The 12,765-nt window shown below is 35.2% G+C and overlaps 1 protein-coding gene across 19 annotated transcripts in view; it reads left to right on the forward strand.

Moving 5' to 3' along the window:
- The window catches only part of PARD3B (par-3 family cell polarity regulator beta), a 1,143,268-nt gene that overhangs the window by 770,512 nt on the left and 359,991 nt on the right, over positions 1 to 12,765 (forward strand). For 18 of the 19 annotated variants that reach the window (XM_077154793.1, XM_077154796.1, XM_077154798.1 and 15 more), the window contains one exon: positions 7,469 to 7,513. The exons of the other annotated variant lie outside the window; for it this stretch is intronic. In XM_077154793.1, coding sequence (XP_077010908.1) covers positions 7,469 to 7,513 — 45 coding nt within the window. The remainder of the gene's footprint in view (positions 1 to 7,468; positions 7,514 to 12,765) is intronic. 19 annotated transcript variants of the gene reach the window in all.

Below are 12,765 nucleotides of genomic sequence, written 5' to 3' on the forward strand. Positions count from 1 at the left end.
TTTGGAACATTTGCATATTGGAAGGAGAGCCCGTTGTACCAAGTATTCAGGTTTTTAGAATTATAATGCGATATTTTCTGTAAAGAGAGGGAACTGTGATTTCAAGTAACATTATCATGTAAAATGACATAACAGTATAATTAGTACCCAAAAAAGTGAGAATAAATAAATAAATAAGGGCTGAAATCATCTGGGTAGGCATTAGAGAAAGACGAGGAAGTTTGACTAGCCTATCTCATATTTTTTGTACATTTCATAATTAGCTATCAAAATATAAATGAATTCATATTTATTCCAAACAGTTCTACCAGATTTTGGTCTTTTTTTCAGACCTATCCTAGAATGTAAGCCATGTTTCTCATCTAACACAGTCTCAAGTCTCCTTTTCCTACCCCTTCCTTGTCAGGAACTTGTCTGTAGATGGCCCCACATAACTTTTACGATTTAGTACGCATTTATGCTACACTGTCACTGCCGCCTTTGATCCTTGGCTCCTCTACCACGTGACAAAAAAATGGCAGTGTGTGCTGGCCTCTCCCTTCTCTTCTGGGTTTTGTTGATTTCAGCATCTTACTTCTATCTGAACTTCATTCTCTTATAAAGTACTCTAGTAATAGGATTAAGTCCTGTCATTAATGAGGTGGGTCACACCTTAAATGAAGTAGCCTCATCAAAATATCCAACTTAATGGGTTTACATCCACAGAAATCTGATTAGATTTCAGAAACAATTTTTCTAGGGTACACACAGCTTCAAACCACCACACCCTTCTTATTCCTACACATATTACATTTGTTCATTAAACACATATTGAATACCCAAAAGCGCTAGGCATGAATCTAGGCTGACAAGCAATAATATGACATATCCCCTCTTTAAGGTGCTTATTGTTTACTGTGAAACATATACACAAATAATTGAGATATAGACAAATTACTTTGCTTCCTAAGCTCCTGGAAGTATAAGGAAGGATATCTGGAGAGGTCATTTGAGTGAGGTCTTTAAGCGTGTTTTCCAGGCAAGAAGAAAATAAATAAACATTCATTATAATACAGAAGGAAGCACATGTCCTACTCGTATACTGTACAGACACATGTAATTGCAGAGCCTATTCAAAAACATATTTCTCAATCTGCTGGAGTGCAGAGGATCTGGCAAAAGTGGTGGAATGTCACAATAATAATCCAGTTTTAAGCACCTACGTCTGCTAAGTTCTATGATAGTTTTCTACATCTTGTAAGTTATATCATCCTGTGAAGTAGGGGACATTATCTACATTTTATAAAAAAAGTTCAGTAAGATTGAAAAATTAAGTAACTAGTCCATGCTTACTCATGTAATTAGTATCAGAATCAGATCTGTTTAATTTCCAAGCTTGAGATCTTGACATCCTTTTCATGTTCGTTCCTTGCCTTAACTAAAAAGGTGTCATGGATGATTAGAGTTGTCCTTACTTCTCCCGGATCTCAGTCAACTAAACCCTTTATTGTTTTTTATGAACTCTGACCCCTTTCTGAACTTCCACTGTTTCCAAGTATGCCTTTCTCACCTCTATTATACTATCCATCATATTATGTTGTATTATTTATGTTACTTGTATCTTGTCATTAGAGCCCAGGGTTGAGGAACGGATTCTTTTGAGAAAGAAAGCATTAATTGAGTGATTACAGAACAAATGAATTGATGAATTTGTGAAGAAGTTCTTTGGGTTTTCCAGTACTCTTCAGTAAGCTGAAGGCAATGATTTAGGAACAGATAAAAATTTAGTAGATTTGCCTAACCTTGGATTTGAAATTCCCTACATTTCATGGGGGAAAAAAAGGATCTTTAAGTGGTCACTGAAAATATTTGTCCACGTGATAATTGAGTAATGGTAATGGGAGTGGATTACTCATTTTTACCTTCTATCATCCTGGCTGGGAGATGTACTATGATGTTAGGAGAAAATGTCAGCTGCCGAGTTCTGATTAGCTTATTATCAGAGCAGTGAGATATACAGGGAAGAGTATGGTTTTGGGGGGGAAGCTTAACTAAAAGAGGCAGTGAGATGAGCATACACATGCTTATATTGTCCTGATTCTCTAGCTCCCTTTCCCGCAATATCCTTGTGTGTAGTTCTTGTTGTTATTCAAGAGATGGAAGAATGTTTCAATGTATACAGATTCACAGTGCTGAAAACCAAAAATCCCCTTAAGAGAAGCCGCAGGCCAAGTAGTTACTGACATAGGAAAACCCTACAAGTTAATGCAGGAATAGTTCACAGTTGCCAAGGAGGGAACTTAATTTACGACATGAAACAGGTGTGCATTCCTTAGAAATTCTGGAAATCGATAAGTGGCACAGAAATTGATCTGCTAAAGAGAGGAAAATTGATTCTTCTATTGGCAGCTGCATCCATTTTTTTTTTCTCATTTCTGAAGGAATAACTCATAGAAGCAAGTTTATCAATCATTAAAGAATTATTTTATATTTTGTTTCCTAGCAAACTATCCCAAGAAAAGTATGGCTTTGCTAGAAGGTGCATTTTATTATGAGAAATATTAATTTCAAAATTGTGGACTTTATCCAGTCAAAGAAATGGAAATTAAAAACAATGTAAAATGGAACTATGTAAAAAGCAAGTGTTGCATCATATTTTAGCGCTGCTTTACATCAAACTATCTCAGTATGAAGTAGTGAGAATCAGGACACATTTGAATATCCCCCAATTGAAACATACTGTTGGCCTTCTCAAAAAGAATAACCGTAGCTGATGGCAGTTTTTATGTGAAGATATTTGTGCATGTTAGTAGCGTACCATCTTCTGTCAGCATAAGAAGAGCATATGGGACCCATTAACTCACCAAATATGCCACTGTTCTGCAAATTTTTATTAAGTGAGTGTAGTGCCTAATAGTCATTTATAGTATAGAATGCGTATCAAATGCTATCACTAAACAAGTGGATTGTTTTCCCCCAGTGAAAATGCATTTAAAGTATGTAAGAAGGCTTGACATAGGAATCAAACATTTTAAGCAATCACTATATTAAAATAAATGTATCCTACTGGGAAGCCAATTCATGTAAATATTATATGCCCTTTAGTGTTTGCCACTAACAAGTTCTCAGAATGCAGTATTTTACTTACATGCCCCCTCTCAGGTTTTCTTTCTTTATGGTTCCTTTCTATTCTAACAGTAAATTGGTTAAAATTAAGTTAAAAGACACTTATCCGTAGTATTCTTTAAAAGGTGCCAACAGCATTGAATAGTTCTAGTTAGTGTCGAAGGCCTACAATCTAAATAACTAGAAATGCAGCCCATCTTGCTGCTGTGTTTCTCAGACAAGTCCTGAATCAGAGGGCACACCACGAAATTAGCAAACAAACCAGTCAAAGAATATCTTCTTTATTAAGCACCTGATAGTAATTAAATCAGATACGGTCTATCGATCTTGTTTTGAATGCCAGGAAATATGGGGTTAATGTACGAATCCTATTACTTAAATACATCCACACAAGCTCTCAAGAGGAATGAGCCCATTGTGCCCTATAAGTATTTAATAACAGTTGCAATAAAAATGTCTGTGAATTGCATCTTCAGAAGAACTCAAACATTTCATTGATATCTCTTCCGTCAATGTTACATCCCTTTAACATAATTGAGAGCAAGTAGTACCAGTCCCTGAGTAAAACTGAAAGTTGAGAAAGGGAATGTGAATGGCTCTAGAAGGATTTTAAAAAATGAAAAAAGTCAACAACCCCACAAGAAACTTTGGCTCTTGCTCCATCAACACTCTCTTACTTGATGCTTTTGGTACCTTCCCATTTGGAAACAGAAGACATTTCCCACATCAGGTTTAATTCATTTTTCCATCTCTTGTAAATGAGCCCTTTGTTTAGAATGACACCCCTGTCATTCGTATTACTACTGTTCCATTCACTGTGCGATCTAAATATTATGCTGTGAGACGACTAGGCTTAATCTCCAACCCCAAGAGAGAACTTTACAGTAGCTCTAAGTTAAGTGAGTTAAAAAGGAAGTTTGGTATTAATTATAATACTTGTCACTAAGAAAAAAAAAACCTTGCTAAAGTATGTAATTTTACCTTATTTCCTTATTTGCTGCTGTCATTTAAATTGCTTCTTAGCACCAACCATGTGTATAAAAGATGATTGTTCCTATTTAACCTCTTAAATAAAATATTCTGTTAATTAAGTCATTAGTGTCCCCTCTCTTTTCTAGTGTATTTATCGTCTATCCTAAAGATAGACATCTGTGCCAGTGCATATTTTGGAGACGGAGCCCTAAGTTTTCTGTCTGTTGCCCATTTGGATGTTCTACATTGTTTTCAAAAATAGATTATGATAGTATTATAGAGAATTTCAAATTATCAATTGAAATAATGCTTATTATTATTATTATGAGGAATAATCAATAGTTTTCAGCCAAAAAAGTTAAGGAGATACCATGTTAAGAGGAAAGTGGCTGATTAATTTGCAATATTTAAATTGGCTTCAGTTTTGTGGGTTAACTAATATCTGTTAAAAAAAAAAACAATAAACAATACCTAGAACAGCAACAACCACCCACCATTGTTTGAATCTCTTTTTTCACAATTTTCTCCACACAATAAGACTGTACTGTATTTCCTTTAGAAATAAACCTTTCTTCCACTACAAGATAAATTAGGGGAAAAAAAAAAAGAAATTATATTAGGAGCTGGGTAAACTAGATGATATTCCTGGCTGTGGGTGTTGGTTGATGAGTCTGTGAGATAAGTTATGCAAAGAAGTAATTAATGCCCTTCCTGAAGCATAGCAAGTGCTCTCAATTATTTTCTCCCCCTTCTCCTTTATAATCCCAAGCAAGATAAATAATAAGCACCACTGCCATCATGAGATTCACCACCTTGTCACTCTCTCACTTACATTTATTAATTGAGAACGATATGCTTGACATTTTCTCATTTAGTTTACACAACTCCCTATTGTGCTTTTGTAAATCCCTGTTTTCTACATGGAGAAACTAAGGCTGAAAGGAGCTTGGTGATTTGCCTGGTAGAGCTGGAATGAAACCTACACCTATCTCGTTATTAACCAAAATGTTATTCTGCCTTTCATTAATAATGATGATAATAGCTTCATTTATTCAGTACATGCCATATGACCTTCTAAGTACTTTACGTATATGTACATATATAATCTTCGCCACAACCCTATGAAATGAGTGATATTACTTCATATAGGAAGAAACAGAGAGATTAACTAGCCCCGATGCACATAACTTGTAATTGTCCAAGCCAGGATTCTAACTAAGACAATTCCCCCCTCTGTAAAATGGATACAAATATTTTAGCTTGAGCCTATTAGAATTGTAAGATTTCTGAACATGTAAAACAAAATTACAGCAAGCATGTGTCAATATTGGTCATCACAGAAAGATTTCTATTAATCGTACATAAGTAATAGTTTTCTGGCTCATGTATTTCCTTCTATTTAACTCATGCTGCTGATCATCCTTAAACTATCTTAGAAACTCTCCTGTAGCTATCGGTACAAGTGTAATGAAGTAGTTACCACTGCCAGGTCTAAGTTCTGGCTCCTCCACTTATCTTGATACCTCAGTTTCTTTATTTGTAAAGATAACAATACTTATCTTTCCAGGTAATTGGGAGGATTAAGTAAATTACTAGATAAAAAGCGCAGAGGGCAGAACCTGCCTATTACAAGTGCTCAATAAATATTAGCTGCTATTATTATTACCTTTTTCCCCAGTATTTTGATACTTATACTGTAGATTCCACTGTAAGTTCTTTGAAGCCTAGGAAAGACTGAACATGGCCCACAATTGGATCTAATGAGAACTGACTGACCTCCCAACTGGAAATGCAACGAAATGTCTAGTAAGATATATAAACAGTTGATAACAAGAAAATCACAGACGTAGTGTTTTTATTTAGAAAAGAAAAAAATAGCTTAGGAAAAGAGAGGCAGGTAGAAATAGGAAGATCTCTATATTGTGACTGGGGTCCATTAAATGTGACTGACAGGGAAGGGAGAGACAGATGACTCTGAGACCAATCTAATGTTAAGAGGCATGGAGGAGGCCTTCCATCTTATCAGATTTCCCCTCACCTTGCTTCAGCCCTTGAGCACCACCGCATGTAGACAATGGAACACGGTGAGTAATAAGCAGCTGTAATTGAATATAAAAGTGATAATCCATGCAAAGATGCTTATGGGTTAAGAATTTCGCATTTACGCTCATGAGGTATATTGGTCAATAGTTTTCTTATTATGTCTTGCCTGATATTCATATTGGGATAATGCAAGCTTCATGAAATAAGTTGGGAATGTTCTGGAGGAATTTCTGTAGAATTGCTATTGTTTTTTCCTTAAATGTTTTGTAGATTGACCCACGAATCCATCTGGGCCTGGAGTTTTCTTTGGGGGGTGGGGGGTTGGCTATACATTCTTTAAAAAAAAAAAAGAGCTTAAAAATAGCTGTTTACATTATCTGTTTCTTTCTGTATAAGCTTTGGTAACTTGTGCCTTTCAAAACTTTATCCATTTCATCAGAGCTCAATTAATCTAGGGTTAAATGTTCCCCACTACCTAGGGAAGACCCTTCTTCATACTCTAATAGATGTGCTGGAATTACTGGCTATCAGCAGCAGGCATTATTCCTAGCCCTGGGTGAACTTCAGGCTGTTACCTTTCTAATTTGGGTGGACCTTTCCCAGGCCTCACTTGTATGTGATCATCAGTATTCAGATGATCCAGGAGAGGATCCTCTGTAGATGTCAAAAAGAGTTCCATATAGCTCTCTCCTCTCTGGTGCTGTCCTGAAAACTCTGTCTTGGTGGCCCTAGATACCCATTCTATGTCCTTATGCCAAGTCATCACCAGGCTCTGCCTGGCTTCCCCTGCTTGAACTTGTACTGCAACCTGGAAGCGTTTTCCAGAGAGTAAGCTGGGGCAGTCATAAGGTCCACCTCATCGTTTTCCATTTCTCTAGAGTCACTGTCCTTCATTGCCTGATGTCCATTGTCTTAAACATGTTGTCCCATTTTATAATTATTTCAGGGAGAAGTATAGATTTGTTCCTGTTACTCCTTTCTGACTAGGTACAGAAGTCCATCTTTGATTACTGAATATTTATATTGCTGATATGCTCAGAATTTTATAATATATTAAACATCCCCAAAACCATGAGCTTAGTTTTTACTGAACATATTAAAAATTAAAAGAAAATGAATTTTATTCACAGAACGTCTAATAAGGATATATTTCTTCCAAACTGTCTTTAAAACAATCCAGTGATCAAAATGAGACAACCTAGGTAGGGTGGGAAAAAGAAATTCTCAAGTCTTTGTCAGTAAAGATTTAGCTTACTATGAGTCTATACTAAATTTTTTATTCAAAAAAAAAAAAAAGACTGATTTACAAGCGGGTCTGATCCTTGTTTCTTTTATTTCTTCTCCTCAGTGCCAGATGAAAGCAAAGTCCATTCATTGGCTGGACACAAATCGGGTAAGAAATTCCTTGTAATTTACTTTATACTTCCCTTCCTGGAAATCACTGGCTGTGTTTGAGTAGCAGTTGGAACCCGTTTCCATCCACTCATCCCTGAAAGGTTTGCTAATTAATACATGAGATGTCTCTGACTTCCACAAAGATGAAATACTGCTTTGGCTGAGTGTATAGTGGCATATGTATGCTGACTCAAAATGTTTTAGGAAAGAATAAAGTTTTCCAAAAAAGAATTATGAAACCAAAAATTTTAAACCTGTATGCCAGCTGAACTTAGAACAAGTAAAATGAAAAAGAAAACCCGGGAAAGAGCTAAATTCATTCCCATGATGACTTTCACATTAAAGCAGCAAGTCAAATATTCCCAGAACAAGAAAGATGTGTTCATTTCTTTCTCCTCAAAAACGAATAGAGTTGTTTTACTTATCATCAATGGAGATTATCCCAGAGCTGACTGGATTGTCTTTTTTTAGACTCATGAATGTGAGCTCCCCAGAGGTTCTTCAGACAGTCCACAAGAAATGCTAAGGGACTATTGAGTCTTTCTCTATTACTTGTGAGGTACCTAGAGTCCTAAAACAAAGATTTTCCTTCATTGCCCAGTAGCCTGCCTTCTATTCCTTTGCCCTTCCTTCGTCATCATTTACTCACATTAGTTGAAAATACTTAAAGCTACTAAACTATTAAATATTGCAGTAATTCCTTTCCTCTAGGGGTGCATTATTTTGGAAGAAAATAACCATTTTACTCTTAAAATTGCCACTCCAAACAACAGAAGAGTTGTGATTTGTTGGCATCCCTCTGTTTCTGAAACAAAGAAGCCTTTCCCATCACCAAACGTCTCCTGTGTTTATGTGCCAATTATGTTTTCAGCAGTAAGTGGCCCTGATGCCTCATTACCTTCATCGTTTTCCAGGGCAAGATTATGATATTTTTTCTTTTTTTCTTTCTCCAGATTCTCTAGTGATAACAGCAGGGAAGGACTGGTTCACAACTCTTAGATTTTTTTTTTTTGGCTGTTCCTCCTAATAAAAAACCCAAGAGGTTAGATCACTGTAAAATAAAAGAATTCTGTGGGAGTGATAAATTGCCACAGGCTGCTTGTTCCCATCAACGTCTTCCATTAAATTCTCTGCTACTGGAAATAGTTTTAGGAGCCTAAGAAGGAAGTTCTCATGGCCAAGGAATCCCAAAGACAACATATTATTTTACATCTTAAATGTGTGGTACAACTTATAGTTCTCTTATACATGTTAATGCATGAAGATGAAAGCCTTTTTATATATGGGATAGGCGTCAAGGTAAAAGTTGAGTGGCTTTTTTTAAGAATATTAATTAATTTTGATTTTGAAAATGAGCAAATATTGAAGTTTCAGGCTTTTCTGGGAAATCGAATCTTTTTCTAATCGAGCAATTTTCACAAAATTATTTCTTAGGCAATAACTAAAAGACTGTCACTTTTTAAATGATAATATTGTCATCTTAATATGTTGCTATAATATTTTAGGTAAATTTGAATGATAGTTTTTTTGTAGTATGATATAAAAAATTAATTAAAATTTACTATTAGCACAAAACTTGAAATAATAATCTTCCAAAAAAAATTCAAAAATGGCATAATTATAAACTGACAGGCAGGATACTTATAGCTCCATTTAAAGCTAGCAGATAGAAAGCAGGCAGGTTAATTGTACCACTCCATTTTAGCTTGTAGGTAGAAATAGTACCACCCATCTTTGTACAATATAAACTACTATTTAAATATATAAAATATTTTAAGGAAGATTTAGGTTACTAGAACGTTGTTACTTCAACATTCGCTATCACTATATTTCTATATATTTTTGTCTTCTCACAGTATCATCATGTATTTCATTGGGTTTTTGTTGAACCAGAGCAAATGCTGATAAGCACCTAGAAACTTGTTAAGTTTGGAGTAAAAATGGCATGCACGAAAACACCATAAAAAGGGCTAAACACAAGCACCTGAGATTATATACTATACAGTTAATTTAAATAAGAGCACCCTGAAAAATATCAGAGGAAATTCTGAAAAAATACAGAGCAGCATTAAAGAAAAATATGCTACTAAGATTACAAATCATGCACTCTAAGAATATGCCTTCTCCCCATATTTCACATTTATCTTTTAGAAACTTGGTCTTGAATTATAATGTTCCTCAGGAACTCATCTCTCATTTAAAATTCTACTCCCTATAAGTGTTAGATTTGTGTAGAGGGATTTCTCATTTGGCTTTTTTTTTATGGTGGTGATAGTGTAAACAGTGGCAGAAGATTAAGATCTTTTGATTCTGGCAAACTCTTGAAGCTACAAAATCCTTTAAAAATTTTGCCGAATATAAAACTACATTATCAATCGGCTACAGGCAATGCAACTAAACAAGTTACCAGTTGGGATTTTAACTTGTAAAGTTCTGGGATCATACTTGCCTTGTCAGTGTTAAATTGTTGCAATATCCTTTCCCTTTCCCCAAACTCTTTCTATAAAATAATTAGGGAAGTGAAATAACATCTCTTTTACTAAGAAGAGTTTCTCCCTTTGTTTATCTTTAGTTATAGAAATGTGGACAGGATTCATTCTGTCCAAAACCATCAGGAAGTTAGAAAATTAAATTGTGTGTGCTGACATAAATATATCATCCATCCTCTTATTAAGGGCGATATTTAACATTTAATAAATTCATCTGAGTTAAAATTTCTTCTGAGTCAGCTACTCGGTATGTAAAGAGCTATTCCGTGCCAACTTCCATTGGTTGGTCTGACTTGGGTGCCTCCCAAATTTGTGACAGTATTTTTGGCTCCCTTTCCTCGGCTCAATCTTTAAGTGACTGATTCCTTACAGCTTGGATCAAATCACAGGCATGGATAAGATCAATTTTTCTAACTTTTTGATCCAAAGTATAGAGTTTTTCTCACTACTGAAATCAATCCGGTATTCTTGAGATTCCTCTGATGACCTATTTCAGGAGCCTCTTCTGCCTATTCATTGCATCTTATTATTACCTTTGCCAGGAAGATGGCAGGATGACATTCCTTTTCATAAATCTGTAGGCTCCTCCTCCATATATGAATCTGTATGGGATGGTGAGAGAAGTTAAAACAAAATACTTTCTGTGTTTCCTTCAAGAAAAATCTAAGTTTCAGAAAGTCATGAAAAATCAAGAAGTTTTCAACCTCTCCCTGTTTCACTAATTACATTCTGATAAGATGCAAATCCTAGCAATGCAAAAGAAAAACAGCAAAGTGTATGTTTTAAGTGATGAAAACATTGTATAAAATGGCTTTAATAGGGCGGGCCGCGGTGGCTCAGCGGGCAAAGTGCTTGCCTGCTATGCCGGAGGACCTCGGTTCGATTCCCGGCCCCAGCCCATGTAACAAAAACGGAGAAACAGAATACAATAAAACAAGAAAATGTTTAAAAGATGTTTCCCTTTCTTCCTTCCTTCCTTCTCTCTGTCTTTCCTTTAAAAAAAAAAAAAAAAAATGGCTTTAATATTCCCAGGGATATTAGAATCCATAGAGAGATGACATCAAATTTGGCATGGCTTTTTCTTAAACTATGCTTTAATTTTGGGTATGCTCAAAGTCATAACATATACTTAAGAGGGAATCTTTTCTTATTGTTTTCTGTATCCTGGACTGATACCTAAACCAATAGTTTAATGCTCCTCTGCATTCAGACAGAAAGGGCTTATAAATTTAACTATTTTTACTGTGTCTTCATTTTTTTTGTTTTGATTTACTGCTTGGAACTGTTTTAATATGTATTGACTGTCTGCAGAGATCTTTGCTGACCCAGCTTTTTAAGATGATGCAGTACTGGAGAAAGCCGATGAGTTCTTCTTTATGAGCCCTGACATATTAATTAACAAAATGGACTAAAAAGCTTTACTATTTCTATTTTAATATCTTATATTCTCAAACACCTGTCTATATAGCTGTAAAACAGGCAAGTCTGTAAAAGTAATGGTTGGCAGTAAGTCCAGACCTTTTCTGAGACAAGTTTATCAATTAATGAGCAAGTACTCATTAACAACCTGGGTGGGGGGGGGGGGTAGGTATGACTCTATAAGATGCCTTGCAGCCATCAGTGTATGGTTGGTATCATACCCATTTTACTCTTGGAGAAACTGAAGCTCAGAGCATTTAAGTATTTGGTCTCAGTACTAGAAGCTGAGAAGAATGTAGGAATAGCACACAGTCCTTATTTCTACTTCTAGTTGGAAGACATGGTGCACACATCAAGAAATCCAGTAAATCTTTATTTTTTTTTTTTATCTCAGCCAGTGGAAAAGGACCAAAGTATGTATAATTTCTGTAGCAGACTACTGTGATTCAGCTGTCATGAGATGAACATCTAATCTCATCATTCTTGCCTTGATTTTTCTGCATATATGTAAGCATGTATGTGCATATGAATGCACGGGCTAATTTGAGAGATGTGAGGAGCATATCCATGTGGTGAATATGTACTGCATATAAATTTTAGTTATCCATATAGTGAAGGCAGAGAATTTAATATCCAAGTTTCTAACTTGGCAGATCTTACATCCCAGTGTAAATGCATGTGTGTAAATTGCAAATCTAGAGTATTCAGATGTGGCCTAAGAAAGTTCTGAATCTTTGCAAAAGAATAGACTTCTTAAAGCTGTTAGGTCATAGACTAGTCACTTTAATACAAGAGCAATGAGCTATTAAATGACATTTCATAAATTTTGTGGTCTTATTATTCCATACTCTTTACAATATCTAAATTAAGATACGCATTTATATTTTGGAATACAGCCCATGGTAGTGTCTCATATTTAAGTTTTCTACTTCGATTGTTGGTTTCATGACTTGTTATTGTTATATACATATGTATATGCATACATGCATTCAGGGAACCAAAGGAAAGCATGACCAGAATAGTTATCTTCTGCATGCTAGGTGAATTATAGTCATCTGCCAGAGAAGTTACACCCATTCTGTTCCTTGTTCAGTGGGCTAAGATTATAAAAAATAAGGATTTATTGTTCATGAGGAACTAAAATCTTAGATTTAGTGGTTAGTGGTTTTGAACTCTGTTTCTTTCCTTATCTATAGTGATTGTAATACTACATGATTACCTAGTTAAATAAAAGCCTTTATTGGGTACTTTCTAAGAATTTGTTATTTATTTTATTAGATAAATATTGCTCTAGACACAAGAAATACATGTTTCCCACATGCTACAGCTTTGGTTTACTTTT

This window comes from Tamandua tetradactyla, chromosome 3 (genome assembly GCF_023851605.1).
Source record: "Tamandua tetradactyla isolate mTamTet1 chromosome 3, mTamTet1.pri, whole genome shotgun sequence".
In the NCBI taxonomy this organism is placed as follows: domain Eukaryota; kingdom Metazoa; phylum Chordata; class Mammalia; order Pilosa; family Myrmecophagidae; genus Tamandua; species Tamandua tetradactyla.